Source organism: Struthio camelus, chromosome 10 (assembly GCF_040807025.1).
Source record: "Struthio camelus isolate bStrCam1 chromosome 10, bStrCam1.hap1, whole genome shotgun sequence".
Classification (NCBI taxonomy): Eukaryota; Metazoa; Chordata; class Aves; order Struthioniformes; family Struthionidae; genus Struthio; species Struthio camelus.
This window is the reverse complement of record NC_090951.1, coordinates 30,430,061-30,453,208: the sequence shown is the minus strand read 5'-3', so window position 1 is coordinate 30,453,208 and position 23,148 is coordinate 30,430,061. Positions and strand designations below refer to the sequence as shown.

The window sequence follows — 23,148 nt, the reverse complement described above, 5'->3', positions numbered from 1 at the left end:
CTGGTGCAGGGCACCTCGTTCAGGCAGAGATTCGCCTTGCCGGGCTGCTCCCCGACCTCAGCACGAAGCTTGTGCTGGGGCTGGCCGGCTGCCAGCCTCCCAGCCACCTCCTTCCCTTGCAGTGCAGGTCTACCAGTAATTTTCCATCCTGGCTGCAAGCTCTGCCCCAGCCTGAAGGCCCTAATGAGAGATTCTTCCTCTAAGTCCTTCTAATAGGGTCGGGTCCTGTTCAAGTTTCTTTCTTCATGAAAACTCTGAGTCTCTCCCTTCGCTGTTTGAGTCGCTGGCCCAATGCTGCAGGGATGGCTGCTCCTGTCAGGCGCTGCTCCTCCCTGTACTTACAGCTCCTACCTCTCAGGGAAATGGGAGGATTTTAATTAAAAAAAAAAAGAAAGCACACCCCCCCCCCCCCCCCAAGCCTGCCAGGAAAAATCCCCATGGGTCGGCTGCACTGGGGCGAAGCCATGAACGAGGCAGCCCAGGTGACTTTGCTATCAGCTCATTTCCAAGCCTGGCTCTGGACTGGCACATCTGCCTCGAATTCAAGGCCTGGATCCACCGGTGGCGTAAATCAGCCAAGTGCATTTTGGCTACGGCAGAACAAGGTTGATTTATACAGGGAGGGATCTGGCCCTGGAGCTCAGTACGTCAGCAGCGTGCATGCCTCCATAAATAATAGAGTGAGCTCACGAGCGCTTGTGCTAATTAGGTTTGATTTCTGCTTGTTGATCCAGCCCCCCCCCAACCCCCCAATCTTTGCCTGAGCAGCACAGCTGCCTTGAACTCCCTTCTCTTTGGGATGAAGCTTTTCAAATCTCATTGCAACTTAGGCGTTGCATTTTGTGGGTTTGAAGAGCCGGGGCTGGGTGAGTAACACCTTCACCAAAGTGAGCAGAAACTGGAGAGATAATCCCTCTTCCTCATCCTCCCAGCCCCTAGCCTAGGAGGGAGATGGGATCAGATAGCCCCCCAGCACTTGCGGTTGCAGCTGAGCAGGAGATGCAAGGGTGCCTCGGGAGCCTAGGCCTGCTGGAGCTACGTTCTCTTGCTCTCTTAACCCCATATAGATGGTGTGCATGGCTTTTCCAGAGCAGGGGCTATCACCTCCCCCCCTCCCCCTGGCCTCTAAGCTGAAGATGAAGATGATGCTGGCACTGAGTGTGAATACGAATATCCCTTTGACTGCCTGGGGAACAGCATGTCTCCAGGAGCAGCAGAGAGGAGGCGAAAAGCACACATGCAGGCAGGTGTCAGAGAGGGCTGGAGGACAGGCTGTGCCGCTCATGCCGGAGCTGGCCACGGGCCAGCCACCCTGCTGAGGGGACCCCTCCACTGCTCTGCACTCCCGTGAGCCGGCAGCAGCTCAACATCCAGCAGGCTCCATCTCAAGGCCTTGAAACACCTCCAGGAATATCAGACCCTTGTTCAAAACACACGGAAACTACAGGCTTCACCTGTCTCCCTTGGGTTTTACTTGCACCAAAGTGGCCGTCCTCACTACAGTCTGCACCCATCTTTGGAGCTGCACCGGGGCAAACAGGGAAAGGCTCTCAATGTAAAGATGGGAAATGAAAGATGCTTAATGTGGCATCAAGGTGTCCTAGCCCCAGGAACCATGTTGCTTTGGATGAGTTTCTTCAAGACATGTACAGAGGCATCAGGAGAGACAGGCTGGAGGAATGGGCCCGGCACATGAAGAGCCCTCCCAGGGCTGGGGACCACCAGGATGTACCTCTTCTGGAGGAGCTGTTTTCCACATCCCAGCTGCAGAGAGCCCCTGTGGGACTTGCTTTGCCACCAAGGCCTTTGAGCCCAGTGGCGTGGGTGAACGCACACTGCTCCTGCCCATCTCTCTTCCTAAGCAGCCCCCTCCGTCCCTCCCTGCTTCCTCCCAGCTGCATGAGTGAGCAGCACCAACGCAGGGCCCCGCAATGACGTTTTTTTGTGACAGTCCCTTTTCAGAGCCAAGCCAGGCTTTAAATAAATACCTGTCAGCAAAGCAAAGCAGAGCTGTTCAGAGAGTGATTGCGTGTGTGCAGATGTGTTTAACAAGTTGATAGGAGTGAGACAGAGCAGAGACGGCAGGGTCTCTCTCCTTGAAGCCCAGAGACTGGCACATTCTCAAAGGCAGCATTTAATAAGCGTTTTCAATTACAGAGTGTTCATCACGATGGAATAACGATACCCACTCTTACCTCCCCCTGGTGAGCAGGATAATGCCGTTTCGCAGGCATGGCTCCTCTGGCTCTGAGCTGCTGTTCGCATTTAAGGGGAGGGTGACAGAGTGGGAAGACTTGCTTGTTCTCAAAGTTTCCATAGCTCTCACAACCCCGCTGACTGCATTCGGGGGCTCACAGGCCAGGCACTGGCAGGCAGAACCTCTTGCCCCGCTGGCTGGTTCTGGGCAGTGTTGGTCCAGCTAGGAGCTCAGCCAGGAGAAGGGAGGGGGGTCCCCGTCCTGCAGTAGAATGCTTTGCTCCTCTAGGACCAGGGAACATCACTGGTGTGTATCACAGTTGCCTCGTGGCGAGAATGGGATGTGCCGAAGCGATGTGCTGGCACTTGAGGGAGACCAAGTTCTCCAGGCTGCCCTGAAACCCCCACCGGTTTCCCAGAGGCACAGAGACCCTGGGGCTGGCAGTGCTTGTGTTTCTGAAGATCCCAGGACCTCTCCTGTGGATGGGCTGGCTGGGAGCAAGGAGGGGGCTGATCTCTGATCTTGTATGGTTTGGATCCACTCTGGGAGCAGAGCTCAGCGCGCTCTCACCCAGACTGCAGCAAGCTTCATAAAACGCAGCCCCTAAGTGGGCAGCAGTAAAACATTTCCTGAATAGCCAAGCAGTTATGTGGCTTCTCCGTTCTCAGACACATGGTCTTGCAAAGAGCCCCTCAATAGAAACTAGTGAGCGGTGGCTCTCAGGCAGTGGGGTTAGTCCTCCCCTTCCTGCCTCCTGACCACATGAGAACGCTGCTCCAGCACTACATGGCTGCTGCATCCATAAAGTCTACAGGGGAGTTTGGCAACGTTTTAAGCGCACTGTATTTAGCTTCTAATGTGGGAAAGACAAGAAGCAAACTGAAGTGAGCCTGGCAACCCTCTCACTGAGGGCAAGATGATGCTGATCACTTCCACAGGGTTGGCTCTCGTTTCCCTGCTCTGCGTCCAAACTGCAGGGGAGCCCTCATGACACCCAGCCACCTTCCCAGGAAGGTGGCAGATGCCCATCACCGGCAGCAGACGTGTCAACAGGCTGGCCATGAAAATGAGCTGCTCTAGCCCAAACCTAAGCCTGGTCTGATACGGAAGTCTGCAAGGCAGATACCCTGGGAGTCACGCTGGGTGGCTGCAGCAGTCCTGCATGGCTTCGAAGCTCCTTATATTTATGCAGCCAAAGACTGAGCCAGCCAAACCTGCTCCATTTCTGCTGCCCAAACTCCTGGGACCTTGTCAGCATTTCTGAGGCAAAGCCAGGTTGGGCCTTTGGCTCACGCTCCAGGATGGACAGCAGGGCCAAAGAGAGGCTGTGCCTCACCATTGCTAGGAGGAGCAGAGGCAGTTCTGCCTTGAGGCAAGGGGGCTCTGGAGGGTTGTGATCATGAAAAGAAAGGCGCTTGGAGGAGAGTGGACAAGTTGGGGGTTTCACAGGCATCAGCTTCCCTGTCTGGGGCTCTGGGCAAGGAGGGGGGGTGCAGTGGGGGCAGAGCAGCACAAGTGGCAACCACTGCCAGCACAGCCAGCCCCTGCCCGGGCAGGAGCAGGCATCCCTGAGGCTCTGCCCCGACCTTCTCCTTGACCGGTGGCTGATCAATCCCTCTAGCTCTGGGGGGATCCATCATTCCTAACGATTTCATCCTGCTCCTCACTAATGCACTCTCTTGTCACTCTGCATTTAAGCTGTGGACCTGGCAGATCCCAGGGAAGGAAGCAGCGGGCTGGCCAAAGGCACCATCACATGGCTGTCCCAGGACAGTGGGTTAACCCTTAGCTCCATCACTTTGCAACACAACCCTGAGCAAGCCCTCCCTACTGCAGAGGCAGGCCTCCCCCCATAGCCATCCCCCCCCATGGCTCGTGGCTCGGTGGAGGACTGTAAACCTCTCTTTCCTAGCTCTCAGTCTCCTTGGAAAATCACATTCAGTAGGACTGAGGGCCTGAGCCAAGATTTTGGAGCTTTTAAGCAAGCATGTCTTCCTGATCCCCATTGCCAGCCTGTAAATCCAGCCCCTCTGGGCACCAAGGCTGCCGCAGGACTCCAAGTGGGGGGGCACCCCTGCCCTTGCAGCCTCTGACATGCCTACATCGATGGATTTTTCAGCAGTTTCTGGTTAAGAGCACTGGCCAAGCCTGCCTCCTCTCTCCTTCATCCTGAGCTTCCATCCTGCTGAACATTGGTGCCAATGCCACTGTCTCCAACAGCCAGACCCACCATGGGGCTGAACCACTGTCCCTGGAGCAGGGAAACCTCCGTCTCTCTGGACCTTGGCAATACTTGGGGGCTTCCTGAGAATCCACAGATATGTGTTGAAAAGCCCTGGAAAGATTTGCTTTCACACATGGGTACCAAATGCCCCTTTGAACCCGCTTTTCCTCTGGTCTCCACATCTTCCTGCAGTGGAGTGTTGCCTAGTGTGAATAAACCCATCCTTGACATTGTTGCTCCCCAGCTGCATGACTTCTTCTGTCAGACACCCTGCGTGAGGCCCAGGGAACAGGCCAGTGCTGGCCTGAGCTCAGCAGATGCTCAACCTCCTTAAGCAGGGGACTAGTGCATTGCTAGCCCTGAGGGCTGTGCATCGGCTAGAGAGGGGATGTGAGAGCAAAGCCATCCCTGAACAGCAAAAAAAAAAAAAAATCCATAAAGCCTATTCATCCTGCCTCCCCGCACAGCCTGCTTAGAGCCCATCTGTGGCAAACTAGCAGCTGCCAGAGCTCAGCTCCATGTCCTGCACGGACAGAAAGGGAGGATCTGGCCCAGCCTGGTGCTGACCTTCACTGTGAATCCAGTCACATGCACCCCATCAATAACTAAATGCAAGATAACAAAATGAGCTGTCACAGCCAATTAACACGCTGGGCTTAATCAGCTTGTGGGCTTTCAGGATGGAGGTGAGGGGCCGGCTCCAGTCCAGAGGGACTGGGGAGAGACAGGGTGTGGGATCTGGCACATTGCAGCCACCTTCATCCGCTGGGCTCCTAGGGCCAAAGTCAAACCTAGCCAGGAGCCAGGGGCTGTTCAGCCAAGGCTGAACATGGCAGGCGAGCAGGAGGCCAAGGCTGATCCTTCAGCATCTCCCATGCTCTGTCACTGAGGGCAGGCTGCTCTTGGAGGTTGCCATTCCCAGCTGTCCTACTTAGGACCAGCTCTGCTTTTGTGTTCACATACCAGAGAACCCCCTAACTGCTTCCTAGTGTCCATATAGCAGTGAATGCCAGAGTGGAGCCACATGTCATCCCCATCTCCATCACGCTGCTTCCTCATACACATCCCAATGCGTGTAGGGATTGACACCATTTCTGGATGCAGATTGGCATCTGTAGGGTCCAGCAGGTGCCAGAGCATGGTGAGACACCAGGACTGCCTTTCTCCTCCACTCTGCTCCTTGCTTGGCAGGCAGGAAATGGCAGGAGGCTGCCCAGCGTGCTGGGGTCAGCGGTGTTATCACACTATCTGCAAGAGCTAGTTGTGGTGTGAGCCATTCCTAGGTCCTGCTACCTCCCTGCAAAGACAGAACCGATGTCCTCCAAGTGGAAAGGCTCAAACTGGCCTGTCCTCATTGTCCCCCTCTTCCCAGTCATCTCCCAAACATACAGGGCCCCAAGCAATCAGCTAGCTAGCTTGTTCCTCAGACCAACATTACCAGCACATAGACAGAGTGTGGGACCATCTCACTCGTGTCAAGACATCCAAAGCCCAGCCAGAGTCAGTAGAGAGGGACCAGCACCCTCAGGGCAATTCGGGCCTCCAAGTTGAGACACCCTGTGCAGGGCTCCAACTTGAGGCAGGCCCATTCATTAGGAGAGCGATCAGCTACAACAGTCAAACCTGAAAGGGCTCTGCTCAAAGCCAGGAGGGATCTAAGCATTCATAGCTGAATGCCTCTCAATTAATTAGCATCCTGCTGATTCTGTGATTGAGGCGATTGCTAAGGAGATTAAATCGGTCTCTGCCACGAAGTGGATGCCGTTCCCAAGGACTGACTTAAAGTGATTTCTTTTTCCCTGTATCATCCTGTGTCTTGCTGACTCAGGCAAAGCCCTTGGTCACTGGGAGCAGCCTGGCCAGTCGGGATTTATGGAAGGCTTGGGAGGTGAGGATGGGATCACTTCACAGATTCAGGAGTTAAATGTCACTGCGTGCTCAGGGCTGCACATGCACAGCCATAGCCCAGGCCAGAGCCTCATTGTGAGGATGTTGGTGTAAATCGGGAGCAGTGCTGGTCACTGCAGCAGCGTAGCTGAGACCCGGGCCTGGCTGGCCCCCAGTCCAGGCAGGTGATAATCTGCTAGCCCCATTCTGACTGTGTCAGCAGAGGATGGACTCCCATCCAGGCAGCTAGAGCTGTATACGTGCACATGAAAGCAAAATCACAGCTCAGATTCCAGGCAGGGCTTGGTAAATCCACAGCAACTGCAATAAACCCAGCTGGTTTGGTGCAAATCTGGAGCAACTCCAGTGGTTTCACTGGGGTAAATCCAGATTCATACCATTACAAGGACAATATGAGCAACTACAGTCTTGCTCAGAAACACGAGTTGAGTTTGGCCCTGCTGTGGTCCACCAGTGCTCCTCAGATCTCCACAAGCAAAAAAGAGCTTTGCTCGCATCCTCACATTCTTTGAAAGCCTTTGCAAAGGATGTGATAAGGATGCAGGAATGGCTACAGTTCCTTCTCTCATGTGTAGCTTGGCCTGGCTTCAAAGTCAAAGCAGTCACTAAAAACTGTATCTTGCAGCCCTGGGAAGGAAGGCTTTGAAAAGGGACTCCATTAATGATGACCGGGGCCTGGGCACAGCTCCCCCACCACCCACAGCCCTCACAACAAGTCTCTTTTTCCTGACCCTAGCCGTAGAGCTGCCTCCCCCCAGCAAAAGGGGCTGTTCAGCACCCCACAGGCCAGAAAAACACCAGAGAAAGGAAATAAAGCCTGCATCCTGGCAGCAAGACCCATTTGCCATCACAGGGGCACCTATGGACTCCAGTGGGGATCAGGACCATGTGGCAGTGCTCAGTATGGGCCCCGCTCCTGGCTGATCTGTGGTTTGGGCCAGTCACTCCATGTCCCAGATCTCTTCTTCCTCTTCTATAGCTTATTTGAGCAGCCCGTTCAACCAACAGCTTCTCGGGGGCATGGGCTGTCTCATGGTGCACACCAAGGCAGCTCTGATCCCAGGGGAAGTCTGAAGACTGTTTGGCTAGGGGGATGCTCACAGTGACCCTTTCATTTGAACCAGCACTAACATCTCACCAAAGGAGCAGAAGCACACAGGGAATCTGCAGTCTGTCTGTGGACTTGAAAACAACCACTGGGGGATCGTTTTGATGATGGGTTCATTTCTTTATCTGCCTTACTGTTTCTTCCAGTGTGCGTTGCTGCCAAGTTCAAGTGCTATGGGCCAAATGTGAAGCCCGTGGTAAGCCACAGGAGGAGCCTTTCAGGTGACACCAGTGGATTTTGGCTTGGGCCCTCTAACACCATCCAGTTGTGGGTTTGGTCACCTGGCAGCTGAAAAGGGCACAGTCCAGACTTCTCTTGCCCACCTGGAAGCTCTCCCTGGACCTGTGAAGAACTGAGGTGAAGTCACTGGGAAGAGGAGGGCAAGTGTGACATGGAACCAGCCACATCATGGGCAGCAGGAGGGAGAGCACTAATATTTGAAGCAGTCTTTAAGGAGTCAGGAGCAGAAACAGAGGAAGGTCAGAAGGAAGTGGGCGAGACTCTGCGCTGCAGTGGGCCCTACATCACTCTGTAAGCACTTTGAATCAAACACTGCCTAGGTCTTATGGCCAGTCTTACCTTCTTGCTGAATCAATACCTTGTGACCATCGTAATACACGAAAAAGCTATCACAGACATAGGTCTCTTTTTCCATAGTCCCTCCGGAGCTACAGCCACACCAGAAGAGCTCCAGGTCATCATCTCCACTGCTGGAGGTTAAGGACCCTACAATCAGCGCAATGTCATTGATGCAAGAAAGCTATACTGATTTCTGTCCTCTCAGGACTATGTTCTTGCATGCTCATCTCCTTGCTCCCCTTCTGCTCTAACCCCTGAGAAAAAAAAGTCACATTGCAGTCTTAAGCATTTGGCAATTTCTTGGTCTCAAGTCAGAGAAAAACCTTATTTATCCACCTGAGACCTCCTGTTTGTGAGAGTTATTTGGTAAGCCATTTTTTTGTCATATTTTTCCTTGCACTTCTGCTTTATCGGGGAGACAGGCCTTGCCTTATAAGCCACGCAAACTGGGAGCCCAAGTTGCTTTTCGCCACTGTTTTTTTAATCACAGCATCAGGAAAGAGATAGAACAGCAGCATCCAAACTCTCAGTAGACATTTCCTTCCACTGCCTGTTTATAGGCACAGATAAATGCGGAGGGGGTAAGGGGGGGAATACCTTTAGGGCTGCAGTTTCTCAAGCTCATCTTCAGGCAAATTGGGATTTCTTATGGTGAACATATCTTTCTCTTATCTTACAGGATCCCAGCATGAACAGCAGATGCTTTCCAAGCTTTAAAGCCATCTTCAGCCTTGGGGATTTCCCCCCTCCTCTCCTTGTTTGGGTAGAATAATTAAAAGTGAAGCGCTTTTAATGCATTGCTGTCAGTGAGAACCTGAGCCTGAAACAGGGGAGCAAGGACAGTTTGTAGTGCACTAGAGTCCCATAACTCAAACATAGCTCAGATATTGCAACATCAGGCATTAAAGAAACACTTGGGAGAGAACATCAGTATTAGATGGGTTTGGCCCTGGGGTGTTGCTGTGCTCCCTCATCTTCCAGCTGGTGCTGGGGGAGGATCAGGCCCAACAGCATGTGTTTTCAAGGGGGCTGAGCTGATGCTGTTAGCAGAGGAAATTCACTTTCCCACGGGGAATGACAGCTGCTGCTTGGCCCTCTGCTTTCTTTGCAGCTCCAGCTACACCTTTTCCTGATGCAGCAGAACATGGTGCTGCAGCTGCGGCCCTGCCAGGGACACGCACCAAGGCAGCCACGTTCCTCTTCTCCTCCATCAGCATGACACGCTGCTTCCCCTGAGAAGCTGAACCTGAAATTGGACATCCAGATGTATGCACAATCAGAGAGCAGTCTGAGGTGGCAAGATGCAATGTACTCTGCAAACAGCATCTATGGAAGGGGTACACTTCTCCCACCCCAAACCCTGCTCAGTCTAGGTGAAGCCCAGGCTTTCCCTGGGGCCCAGCATCTAGAAAAAAGGCAACTTCTGTCCTAGAATACACAAGATTTCTGCCTTGTCACAGGGCTAGCTAGAAAACCTGATGACAACGTGTGGGGGAGCATCTGTAAAGAGCTGGAGCTATATGGTTTCACGGAGGCTAACGAAAGGCAAAAGACCACAGTGTGTCCTGCCAATCCAGATAGAAAGATTACTAAGGCCGCTGGCACTGCCTGGAAGCCTGCCATTAGAAATAACTCTTCAAAAATAGAAGCGTGCTAATCTCAGGGACCTGCTGGTATTGTCAATGACATTAATGAAGTGTTTCAAAAACCAGAACAAATGCCTTGGCTTTTTGGGGTTGTGCCACCCCTTGTAACTTTCCACAACAACTGAAGAGGGGTCTAGCTGCTGCAGCACTTGCTGCTCTTTGTGCCACTCTGCTTTCTTGTGTAGAGCTCACTCCAAAACAGCAATGTAGGGCTGGCTTGGCCAGACTCCAGGGGAGCTCAGCACCTGTGCAAGAAGAGGGCATAGAGCATGGCAAGCCCTCAGTACCCAGGGAAGAATCAGGCTCCCAGGAGTGATTTCCTCTATGAAGCAAAACCAGATACCTAATGAAAAGAGCACCTGGGGAAGGCAGAAGTTCACTGTCTTCAAGCCTTCTTGTCTCAAGCTCCTCTGTGCTCTTTTCTACTCCCTGCTTCTCCAGTTCCTGCCTCCTCTGCCTCCCTACACTTCTCTAGGTCTCTTCACATCAGAGTCTTTGGTTTCAGACAAACAATGCAGTGATGCAAAGGCCAGAAGTAGCCTTGCAGTTTGGTTATGCAGATATTACAGTCAGATGCAATGGTGAAGGGAGGGCACTTCAAGACCCCTGCACATGAGGGGGTACCACAGTGCATGTTGACCTGCCCCTCTTCAGGCCTCTAGATATTCTCCCTCTCCTCGCCTATTCTGCTTCCCATCATCTCCTCCTTACTCATCTCCTTCACTGAGCAAACCCAAAGGGACTGCTGCAGCTGCCACCATCTGCCTCACTTCCCTGTGGCTGGCTGTCTTCCTATGCATGCTGCTCCTACAGCCAGGTGCTTTCCAGCGCTGCTGGGGGTAATAGCCTCTTTAAAGCTGCTTTTCTTGCTCCTTAGAGCTCCCTGCAGCCAGGGGTGAGGAGATGAACACAGACACAACTTTAGTTGTTTTCTCTGTCTCTGGGTTGTTCCTACAAATCCCTGAGGATATCCATGAGGACAAATTACAGAAAGAGCAAGAGCCACACACAGAAACCAGTCATTCCACCAGGGCCAGGGGCAAGAGGACAGCAGAACTTACACCCACTGGCAGACAATGTTTTCAATTTCTGGATGGCAAGCGTTGAGGCTGGTGGGGAGGACAGGACAGACAGAGAACAGACGTGCCACCAGCCTGCTGGTCTTTGCCCTTGCTGATCTCTGTGATTCACAGCCTTTAAACACACACGCTCATCCCAACTCCATTGCTCAGGCTTTGCAACTGGGGGCTAAGCAAATAGCACTTTATGAAGAAGGCAGCAGAAGTCAGGGCTTCTGCATTCTGCATTCCACTCCTCCCCAACCCACCGCAGGACCCCTTAGGGCATAGACTCACTTGAGTCTCTTACTCACTCAGGTAGTACTCTGCATACTGTGTCCTGAGCACACTCAAATCTACTCAAGGGGCACAGCCAAGCGTCTGTCCATCTTCTCCTTTGCCTGCAACTCTTTCTTGGCAGCTTTCGCACCGCTTCCCTCCATAGGTGGCAAACAATAATACTTCTTTTTCAGTATCTATGCCAAGCATGACATCCACACTTCTTGTTTACTCAAATCTAGGACAACAAGTTTGATCTCAAAGGCAGAAAAACATCACCAGGGACCTCTCTATACACAACTTAAGCAGCTATGGTAGGACTCACACAAAAACAATGTCTTAAGCTCAGTGCCCCCTCTCCTGGCTGTTAACATGCAGTGCATGCAGGGACCCTCCCAGGCCATGGCCTTCTTGGGGTCATCGTTTCAAAATCCCCAAGGAACTACTGAGAAAACCCAACACGTGCATTTTAATCAGCAACAGAGAGGCTCCTGCAGACTGGAACAGAAAGAGCAACTCAGTGTCTCTGAAACTGGCTAATATCAGCAGTGTCTAAATTTCCAACCTGTCCAACTCAGGCTGAGATGACGATATTGTATGGGCAGAGAACGCCAACAACGTGAAGCCTTCTGCTTTCAATTTCATTGACCCTGAGTCATTGCAGATTTACCTCAGCACTGAAGGGATTGGATATATTTGTGCATATTGAGTCAGAGAGCACAACAAACTAGATTAAAAACTCAATACAATAGTTAATATATACATTCAACTCCCAACACAACCCCCAGTAGGTTGACTTTCCATAGCAATGCACACATTATGTTAATCAGTTTACACAATCTTCAAGGTCCTGCTGACACTAGGTTTAGTTTCAGAACAAAGAGTTGTTTCTCATTCTGCAACAACATACACCACTGAGATAGAAGATGCATCCCAAGGCAATTCCTCAGAAGGTCTTCAGCCAGTAGACTTTCAAGGGAAGCCCAAACTGCCATAGATTCTTTCAAAAGCAGGATCTGTTTGCTACAGGCTTAAATCAAATTGCCTTGTCAACATAAAACACAGAAAGGCACCTGTGCTAGCAATCAGTTTCCAAAGCCAGTCTTGCAAAACAGAACCATCAGATATAAGTTGCAAGTGTAGGTGGGCCTCCCCCATTACTCACTTGTATGACATGATGAAACCACCGCAATCTGTTACTCTTCCACCAGTTTTGTGCAAAATCCCAGTGAAGACACTGCTCAGCATTTAGGGCTCAGGCTACTATTAACTCTAGCGAAAGCACTTCTGATCAGGTAACATCAGAGAAAGAGAAGAAACGCAGGCTCTGTTCTGCATGCCTGGCCACTCTCCTGCAGGGCCAACAGGCTCTACAGGTAGGACAGATTAGGAAAAGTGCTTATACTTAAAATTATCAGATATGAGGCAGCCCTGAAGAAGCTCGGCAGAAAGGCTTTGATAGGAATGATCAAGGAAACTGGAGTGATTTTTGAAAAGGGCAATCTTTTAGATGCTCTCTCAAGTACTTATCAAGTAAGGATCTGAGCCTCAGCAGATGCAGCAGAGCTGTGGAAACCTGGCTGGCAGATTTGCTGTAAGAAAATAAGACACTGCCTATCATCCAGAGGACAAAATACACTCTAATAAGGTACTGTTATCTTCATTTGTCTGAAAAGGAAACTGAGGCAAGGAACAGCTGTGACTTGCCTTCTGCCAAGCACGGAGACAGTGTTAGAACTAAAACGAAGCTGCGATCTCCTGAGCGATGTGATACGCTACCAGACAATGTGTTTTATAAAAGCACACGTCTAGGGACAGAAGAAGCTGTATGTAAAAAAAAGCATTCGCCACTGTCCCTCTATTGGCTTATGTCAGACCTCTGTTGGGCAACTGGCTGAATTAAAATTTTGAAGGTAGGTCTTGTAATAGCTGATCACCAAAAAATGGCTAAAAGAAAAAAAAAAAATCACTGATCGAGATCAGAGAGGCTTGTGCTCCTAACTAACTCAGTTAGGTGCCACTGTTTCCCTGATAAAAATAATATGTGGTACTAAAGTATGCCAGTTCTCAAAACATTTCTTGCTGCTACTTGGCCTGGTTGCTGTTTCTTCATCTAATTTGATACCTATAGATCTCCGATACAGAAATCAGAACGACACCTATTGCTTCCAGTCTGGCAGAAGCGATCAATAGTTTCTTTCTGCCAACTCCCTGCCCCCCCCCCAAAAAAAAAAAAAAAGAAAAAAAACAATCAAAGCCAGAGGACAAAATAAGACGTCGTTTAGGGCAAAGGAAGAACCAAAAATGTTTTATAAAAGGAAAATTTAGATTTAGATCATACATCCATGACTGCCTCATTTGCATGACAAAAATACAGAGAAGGGATAAAGAGAGCTAAGAGTCTTAAGAGAAGCTAATCTGAAACACAGGCGAGGAAGGAGTTTTTCAGTTTCACTAATCATTCTGACAGTGATTCACTGCCAGAAAGTGACCCTCCTTTCTGCTGTGTCAGTAAATGCACAACTCTGTAATGTTTCATGAACAAAGTTAGGCGCAGGAACTCATTGTCTAGGGAGGCGGTGGGTTCTCCAGTGGAGGCGGTTTTTAAAAGGGCTGGTTAGACAAACATCACTCTGAGATGAGTTAGGCAGAGCTAATCCTTGCTTTAGGAAAAAGACTGGGCTGTAGGTCAGCCCATAGCTCTTTTACATACTAATGTAAACACATAACTAATCAGCATTGCAAATTTTGCCTAATTTTTATTTGATTGTAATGAAATCCATTGTGGCAATACTGTAAAAGAAATGGTTTGTAGAATGTTTTTCATGAGTGTTAACAGCCCTTCGGTTTAAAAGCTGAGGGTCATTGGGAGCAATGACTCTTAAAAGTCCCTTTCAGACCTCTTTTGTACAGTTCTGTAATGAAGATTTATTATGCCACTTTGGAAATATGCAAGTCCAAACTCCTCTAACTTATATGGTTGCATAGCAGCAAGCTAAAGGACAGTTTGTGTTCATAAAAATTACAGAGCAGGCTTTTGTTAGTTATCTTAAAAGGCTTCTCAGCAGCAGTGGGTGTCTGGAGCAACAATGAAGTATTTCTGGATCGAATAAAGCATTTCAGCCAGCTAGGGGAAAAAAAAAATCTTCTAACCAAATCCTGTAATTTAAAATCAAAGGATCAAATTTTAAAAGGGTCCTACTGGTGTTTATTACTAAACATTCAGGTTTACTAAAAGTGATAGTGACTATCTACAAAAAGTCAGTCCTGCAGTGACATTGAAGACTACTATCAGGGAAAAAGGACTATGTCTCCTCACTCTGAAGCTGGCTGCACAAAATGCTGGTTAGTGTACATTGTCTGCTTAGATTTATTCCCAGCAGCAAAGAAGAAAAATATTCTTAAAGATGTAGGAAAATGAGTTTGGATCCAAAATCAGTCCAGAAATTGAGGAACTAGTGATTTTGGTTTTTGTAAACCAACAAGATTTCAAAGTCACTCTCTCCTTAAAACAATCCTTCCAAATCTAAAATGCTTTTCATCGAAGATGGACTTACACTTACTTCCCTTGAAGCTCGAGCACTGAGCACAGTTTTGATGTGTGACTTAAAAGAGACTATGCTTCAGCACTTGAGACAGCACAGTACAAACATGGAGACAGTCAATTCCTATCCACTACCCGCTGCTATGCCATCAACTAGGCAAAAATTCCAAAGTCAGGGTAACATGGAATCACCTCCATCCATCCCCTGTTTCATAAAGATGCATATTTATAAAATCAATAGCCTCCAATGTGCCTCTGTTATAAGCTATCTCCCATGACTTGAGCAAACTGCTGTTGCCCACGTGGGATAAGTCAGACAGGAAGTACTTCTGTGCTCACATGACTGCATGCATTTAGCTCCCAAATGTGTTACCTAAAAGAGAAAAGGAATCATATGAACAAGACTGCATTATCCCTCATGGCCACAGTTTTGCAAAGGCCTGCACTTTCCTATCCGTGACAATTTTCCTGCTGCAGGGAAATTGCAACAATTTACATGAAGAACTTCCCCTTACAAAATATTTATTCACATAAAAATTCAGAGAAGGAAAAATATACAAACACTTCATGAAGAGGCATAGGCTATTATGTGCCATTAAGTGCAGCAGCATTTGATCTTGCACTTACTGAAAAACCCTTCTCAAGCACAACTTCGAGTTAGTCTCCTGTGGCCGGACAGCTGCCCCTGTGCATTTCAGACAGAGATGCCAAGGTGCTTTTGGATGCAGCACCCAGGTCTCTCTCATAGCCTCAAGGGGCAGAGCTTTCACTCCTCTTGTCCAAGGAATGGCCATGCTCCCTTTGTACTCGAGGTCCTTTACCCAGTTTGACATATCTGATATCAAAATACATCTGCAGTTACAATAACAGCTCCCACAAGACTTGGATCTCAATGTACAAAATCTTGAACGTTTTGTTTCACATCCACTCCCACCTCCCAGTGATACCCCAAAGAGGAGGGGAGTGCTCAGTACAACTATGATCCAGCCCCTCCTCTTAGCTATTCCACAAGGGCCACCTTCTACAGATGTTGAGAAACACCTCTAAAACGTCTAACATTTACTTCCCAAGGATGACCATTCTGCTGACCTCAGGAATTGCTTCCTACAGAAGGAACCATGCGTTTGCTGTCTCCCATTTAGCCAAGGGGATTTACACAAAATCCAGGTTTAAGGACATCTACATCTATATAGGATAATAACTATTCTGCTATTTAGCAAGTTCCAATTCCAGTTGCTCCCACTGGCAAGAATGACATTTACTAGGATGTTTTACTGATGGATCAGAAGGAAGGAACCTCGATTCATTCGCTCTGTCTCTTCATTATTAGCCAAATTTAGCAATCAGAATTTCTCATGGGAAAACAAATGGCTCAGGCTAATAATGGGGGGCAGTTTCCATTAAAGTTGCTGCTTTTGATCCAGCCCAGACTGACACATTGTTCCTTCCTGATGGCTCCTCTGCAAAATGAGCTGAGGAGTTCAACACAGGCCCCATTGTAGAGTTATCTCCATCACAAAGGCTGCCCACATCAAATGAGAACACTCTCTGCCCCTATACAGAATCAAGGCACCCTGATGGTGGGGTGAAAGGGAGGGAGAGAACAAGGCAGCATTTGAGACCTGCAAGGCAACTTCAATTGTTGCATGGATAAACAGAGGGTATTCTTCTCTGGGCACTGATACTGCATACAAAAGCTACCAGAAAACAAACAAACAAAAACCCCTCATGCCTAATGAAGAGTAGCTGCTACATCTCTGCATAACATGATATGGGAAAACGTCCGGGCAGTTTTACCACACTTTTCACATTACTAGGGTTCCCCAAAGAATGGGAAAGATGGAAATAGCCGTTCCCAGGAGTTTGGAACACAAATGGCAAGATGAAATATAAGGAATTACACTTTTTTTTGCCCATATAGATCTGGTACTGTAAGTATCAATTTAGAAGATAAAGAGTAATAAATATTAATTATACTTTCAGAAAAGCCTCCCATATCCTTTCAGCCATGGAGGAAAGACTAGAACTGCAAATCCTCAGGAGTGGTATGAGTAAGCCATAAAGCTATCCTGTGATGCAATCTATTTTTTCTTTATACACTTGCCATCTGCCTTTAAAGTTTGCACTTGTCTAATCCAAAGATGTTATGGAGAAAGATTCCCATTAATGGACAAGGAGTCTGGCCTTTCCCAAAGCTGATTCATCTTTCTTTTCTGTGACAGACAGAGTGTAGATCTCTCAGTGTCCACTGCAGGTCCATGTTCCTCAGGCTTTCAACCATCCATATCTGTGAACTTCCTCTTCCCATAATTCTGGACCAGACTGGAAGCCGTGATTTGAGAAGCCTGTCCCTTCTCCCAGCACTGAAAGTCATTCAATCCTTTCTGGCCAGCTCGAAATAAGGCTCGCTCCAATTCATCCAGCCGAGCCACCAGCGCCGATGTGTCTTCGTTGTACGCGTTCTGAGAGGAGTCCATAATACGACGAAAACGGCTAATAAATGTCTAAGGAAGATAAGCAGAATTATTGACAGATAATGCAAAGATTTCTCAGGCTCAAGTGCTAGAGGCCTGAGCTTTTGAGACTGAAAAGCCAAAGATGTAGGCATTGCCCCATCTGTCCACAACCAATCAAAGGCCTGTCAATGGCTAGCAAGGCTGTTTGTACGTAGCACCTATAAACCTTAGATGCAAAAGGCAGACCATTTCCTGCTTGAGTTACAATCTATTCCCTCTCACTTCACAAACAGTCATTGGCTTTAGAACTAGTCGCAAGAATCTCATGCCACGGTGGTTGCTATATGAACACACGAGCTGCAACTTATGAACTGCTTGGATGTTAAGCCAAAATTGTCACTGTAAAGAATTCAATATGCTGATAAAACCTTAACCAGGAACCAAATTTTAAATCCTAAAAAATCCTTAAAAAGCTAATCCTTAAAAAGCTAAGCAACAAGGCTCATATTTGGGATTTTATTCCCAAAAGTAAAGCTAAAGGGGGGAGGGCAGGGAAAGGGGTTAATGCTCCCTGAAAAATTGTGCTTCGTTATTTCAGGAAAAGGTTTTAGAAACATCAGCATTGTAATAGTCTAGAGTTTTACTTATTAATTATAGCATATGTATTCTATAAGTCTCACTTTGACTTTTTAAGCACTTCATAAACACTAACTAGTTATGCTTCATTCACATGTTTTAATTTTAGTACCTAAATACTTGGGAGGAGAGGGTAAGTCTTTTTCTTTTTTGGTCAAATAGCACAACTACCCTCTTGTTTTGGTCTTATTAAAGTAAAAGCCCACCTTCCCATGTTCTGTTTTGTCTGTCAACAAGTGATCCGTGCTAAAGTGGCTCTTTTCCAAAGATGCGCATTAGCGGAAAGCAGAAAGCCAAGGAAAGGTGTGGTCATCTTCTCAATGCACAAAGCAAGGTTTCAGTGGATAACTCTGAGAAAGCAGCAGTGCTTTAAAGCCTCTCTGCATCAGCCTTCGTTTAAAAAAAAAAAAAAAAAAGAGAGAGAGAGAAAGCCAATAGCAATCATCTCAGATTACTTAGAAAGCTGGCTGAAGAAATCTCAAAGCTGTTAGTGGTTATCTTTAAAAAGCTCAAGGAGGACAGAAGAGGTTGCAGAAGTCCAGAAATAGGCAAAGATAGATACTATCTTTTAAAAGAGAAAGCAGAGATGGGGAGGGAGGAAGAGTGAGCCAGGGAATTATACATCCATCAGCTTAATATCAGTTCCTGGAAACATATTGGAACAATTAAACTATACTTAAAATTTTGGAAGAAAATAAAGAGAAGAATGACAGCCCATGTGAATTTGTCAAGAACAAACTTCTACGGACCAATTTAATTTCCCGTTATGGCAGGATACTGAGCCTTAAAAAGGGAGGAAAAGCATCAGAAAGATGTCTGTCATTAGGCGTTTTCATGAGATATAGCTAAACCACTCTTTAGCTGAAAATATAGGGTAGCTAAAGACATTTATTGGTAACTCTTATCAGGAAGGGAAAATATACAGAGTGAGATTCTACAGGGTTCTAACTGAAACCCAGTACTAGCGGATATTTTCATTAATGAGCTTAATAACAGGATACAAATTATGCTTATTAAGTTTGCAAACGACATGAGGGAGGAGGAGGAATGACTGCAAGCATGCTGGGGGGGTAGAACTGTAATTCATAATTATCCTGACAAATTAGAGATATGGTCTGAAAACAACAGCAAATACAGGATGAAGAACAATGGTCTGGGTACGCAATCTATACCATTTCACTGTGGACTGCAATCTGAATGTGCATCAATGTCAAGCTATTATGAAAAACAAGAGTGCTGCATCAGAATGAACAAACTGCAGCATGGCCTAAGAAATTCATAAAGTAATTTTTTTTTTGTTTTGTTTTCATCAGCACAAGGCAAGGCTGAAGCAGGAGAATGTATGCTGTTCAGAGCACTGCACTTCAAAGCAGATGCATATCAACTGGAAAGGCTCCAGCAGTGCACAATAAGGACAAGTAAAGGCTAGAAAGCATGACCCACAATGCGATACTGAATGAATTGGGACCATTTATTCCAGTGTGGAGAAACCAGGACTGGGAACACACTCAACAACGTTCAAATACAAAAAAGCCTATTGCAGGAAGGAAGAGAATAATCTGTTCACTGTGTTTACTTTGGATGGAACGAATAGAACAGAGCTTATATTGGAGCAAAGGAGATTTAGTTTAGACAATAGAGGGAGCCTTCTAAGACCAGGACAGTAAAGCACTGAAACAAGATTGCCAAGGGAGGTTGTGAAACCTCCCATCATTAGGGAGCTTCAAAAAAAGTTAGATAAATAGAAATAATATAGGGCGAATTCATTCTGCCTCGGAGCAAGGGCACTGACTAAATAATCTTACCTCTCCTCTAGTCCTGTTTTATTGTATTTTTATGAAATGTCATATTTACAGTAGAAAATTCCAAGCTAAAGCTACACTCCTGGATGCATGCTTGGGACTTCCATTAACTGCACCAGGCTCTGCAGTTGACAAAAACGATCACACAGCCTGATCTAGAAATCCTTTCTCAAGTCAAAAGTCATCTGGATTAAAACAGAATATTTTTTCTGGGTATTGCAGAGCAGTTGGGAACAAGGAAAAGATGGAAAAACATCAAATGAAATTCCATGACTTAGTTCAATTACTTGCCTGCAAGATAGTCTGAGCTATCTCAGGATTCTCTGGATTGTCAAAGTTCAGGAGCTGGGAGCCAAATCCATAGTAGTATGGTCCCATTTTATGCAGATCAACCACATTGGCATCAGCACTGAACACTGTCCTCCAGGCCTCCTTGTAAATCTTTGGCAGTTCCATAGAAATTATTCTTCTCTTGCTGTCATGTAACCCTTTAGCAAGCCACAGAGGTATTTCTAGCTTTGATCCCTGCATGAATGTGACAGAAACAAAAGTTGTCCTCCCCAGGAAAATACGTATAAACCCCCCAAAAAGACAGTGAGCTTTAATAATGAAGAATAAAGTATTACAAAAAGTCAGTTCTGTTTACAAAATTCTACTGTGGCGAAAATATGAAATAGATGCACTTCAGAGGCATTAATTATTTCTGCCAGACTCTGAAAGCATTTTATTGGAGTGGATAGGAGACTATGAAACGCAGGAAGAAAAAGGTGCAAAATGACTACAACAAAGATAAAAGATACAACAACAGCTAAAAGTTTCTTTCCAGCACCCCTAAAAACAGAGGCAAAAAAAATCACTCGTATGTTATCCTCGCAGCAAGAGGGAGGTTGTTTTTCAAGAAAATAACTTGAAACGCAAGTCTTTTCAGCACTAGGGCCCCAGATCAGTCCAGGGCCCCATCTGGAGCCTGCAACACATGGAAAGAAGTCTGCAGTATCGTGGCGAACCCATGAGCTCTCTGAGCCCACATGGGAACAGCAGCCATGCCCTACAGCTTGAACACTGGATGCACGAGCCAGGGAACCATTCCACTAGGGTTCAAAGTGAAGAGGGAATCCATACTTCCTAGGGTTCTTGCCTCTTTGTAACATTTAGGAGAAATAAGACTACAAAACGCTTGAGAAGTGAAGGAAAATTCTAGCTACATAAATCGGCTCAGTGGCATGCTCTGCTCAGACACAGGACGTGCCATACAGATGCTTTCTTCCCTTACAGCTTGTCCTCCGATTTCACCAAGCATCTCAAAGGTCCCATGCTGCAACCAGAGCAGGGTACAGGCTTCTGTACCAAAACCACACGCAGCCCGAGGCATCAGATTGCAAAGCCACCAGGGCCGATTCCTGATCTAACGAGAGGCAGAGGGATACCGGGGGAACCTGCTGGGGAGATCTCCCGTCAGCAGCTCCACGCTACACTGTCCCATGCCACAGCTCGGTGGGGCGGCGCCTACAGCTCCCAGTGTACCCCGCGCCGCCGCACAGGTGCCCGCCCGCGCCCCGCGGCCGCTGCTGGCAGTTGTAGTTCCTGCTGCCCTCGCCCGACGGTTACCTCAGGAATGGAGTCACCCGGACCGGCGCCGGCTCCTTGGCCCAACGCGAAGGCCAGGCGGGGCAGGGTGCTCTCGGCGCGGCCCGGCAGCTTCTCCTGCGACATGAGGATGTCGTCCAGCGACAGAAAGTTCTCCTCGGGCCCCAGCCCGGGGCCCACGGGGAAATACGCCTCGGACATGGCAAGGCGAGCGGACGCGAAGCGGCCCGGACACCTCAGGCCGCGGCTCCCGCTCACTCGGGCAGACTCTATCAGCTGCGGCCAGAAAGCGCGCCCTGGCGCATGCGTCCTGGGGACTCCTCGGGAGGCGGGAGCAAACGATTAGCGACCGCAGGATAGGCACCGACAGTCCCCGCCGGGCCGGCTCCAGTAGGAGGGGTAGCGGCGCTGTCCGTCCCCGTCCCCCCGCACCGGGAGAGCCCAAAGCAGGTGCCTCCCCCCGCCGCGGCGCTCTTGCGCGGCCCTCACGCCGCAACGCCGGCGGGGGCCGGGGGAGAGACGGCTCCGAACGCGCGCGGCGCCGCCGGAAGCGGGGCGGGGCGGCCGGTAACTGCCGGCGGGACGTTGGGCAACGGGAGGCGCAGCATGTGAGGGCGGGGGCTCCCGGTGAGTAACGGGGGCACAGCCGGCCCTCCGGGGCTCCGCCCCGCCCCTTGGGCACGGGCCCACCCCTTCAGCCATAGCCACGCCTCCTACCGGGCACAGCCCCGCCCAAGGGCCCCTCCACGAGCGCAGCCCCGCCCCCAGACCCTCTCGCCTCGGCAGAGCCCGGGCCCCTGAGGCATAGCCCCGCCCCCAGGCCCCTCACAGCTGTAGCCAGGCCCCCTCGGCGGCACAGGCCTGCCTCCAGGCTGCTCCCTGCTAGGCAGAGCCCCGTCCCCTCAGGCACGCCCCGTCCTCGCAGCCCTCGCGACGACACAGACCTCGCCCCCATGGGCACAGCCCCGGCCCGGCCCGGCCCGTGGTACCGCCCCGCCCCGGCAGGGCCCCGCGCCCGCGGGCGGTTGCGGCCCGGCCCGGTGGCGGTCCGTCACGGCGGCGCCCCGCTCCCCGACTGTGCCGCCGAGCCTGCCCTGCGCCCCTAATGGAGGCGCATTGCGATGGTGGGATCAAACGCTCTGGGCTGCGTCCTGATCTTGGCTGTGCTAGCATCAAGCCAGTGTTGCCCTCTGGTTTTATCTGGATTTTACCTCAGATATGTGTTGAAGTAGCAAACTGGAATCGGACCCTGTGCTTTTGTTTGAGTTCATTCTTCACCGCATTAAAGTTGCCTTGCTCTTCCTTGAGCCGTGAATGCTGCAAACGCTGTGCTCTATATGCACGACGATCTGTAAAGTCAGGTTATTTAAAATACCGAGTAAATACTGCAGCCTCTGCCTCCCATCGCGTGTAGCTGCTCCGCTCGGGAAGAGGAGCAAGCAGCTGAGCAGCGCTGCAACCCCGAGACCTGACACTGCCCCCAAAAAATAATGACAGTTATTTGTAGGGATTCTGATGATTTGTTTAAAAACATTTTCAGTATGTAACTAAGGTGTAAGATAATGTCTCTTCAATTATCTTATGATTCTGGTGACCTCGGCGTTCCCTGCCCTGCTGTTTGCTCAACCTGGATTTGCTGCGATTTGATTCTTCTTTTTTTTTGGCTTCATTAATGAGCACACTGGTACTTTAATATCTTGATCAAAGTCAAACGACAAAACAGTCAAAATTTGCACCAGTTTATTAAATCTTGTACTATTTTATCTTGTACTAAGAAAATAACAGTGAAAGAAAAATAAAGCTGCAGAGCCTGAGCCGTTAGGATGAGGCACTTCCATCATCTGCACATCCCTTAGGTACCATGGCAATACATGCTATACAAATACAGCCAGCTAACTACGAAGCAGCAGGTTTAGGGGAACTGTGGTATGCTGGATTTGTGAAAATCTAAGTGCTGTCAATTTGTTAGACAAGTAGCAGGGGTAGAGACCAGTGAGCAGAAGAAATATATGCACATGTGTATGTAAATGTGACACCCACACACATGTGCATATATTGGATTTTGTAATGCCCCCTTTTCCCATTAATAAGGTGCCTTAAATCTTGAAAACAGCTGGAAGGCCA

At 48.8% G+C, this 23,148-nt stretch overlaps 2 protein-coding genes across 10 annotated transcripts in view; one reads left to right on the top strand and one right to left on the bottom strand.

Annotated features, from left to right (window-relative positions):
- Positions 1-2,116: 2,116 nt before the first annotated feature.
- GINS3 (GINS complex subunit 3) lies at positions 2,117-21,640 on the bottom strand. Its single transcript, XM_068955458.1, has 3 exons — positions 21,046-21,640; positions 19,729-19,962; positions 2,117-17,047 (listed from the first exon to the last, which is right to left on the bottom strand). Exons 1-3 carry the CDS (start codon positions 21,223-21,225, stop codon positions 16,817-16,819), a joined length of 645 nt encoding a protein of 214 aa, XP_068811559.1. The 5' UTR covers positions 21,226-21,640; the 3' UTR covers positions 2,117-16,816.
- The window catches only part of LOC104138457 (diacylglycerol O-acyltransferase 1), a 28,757-nt gene continuing 26,986 nt past the window's right edge, over positions 21,378-23,148 (top strand). For 2 of the 9 annotated variants that reach the window (XM_068955445.1, XM_068955444.1), the window contains exon 1: positions 21,378-21,651. The gene's annotated coding sequence lies outside the window, so the exon portion shown is untranslated. The remainder of the gene's footprint in view (positions 21,652-23,148) is intronic. The other 7 variants (XM_068955450.1, XM_068955449.1, XM_068955451.1 and 4 more) reach the window with 4 other exon arrangements.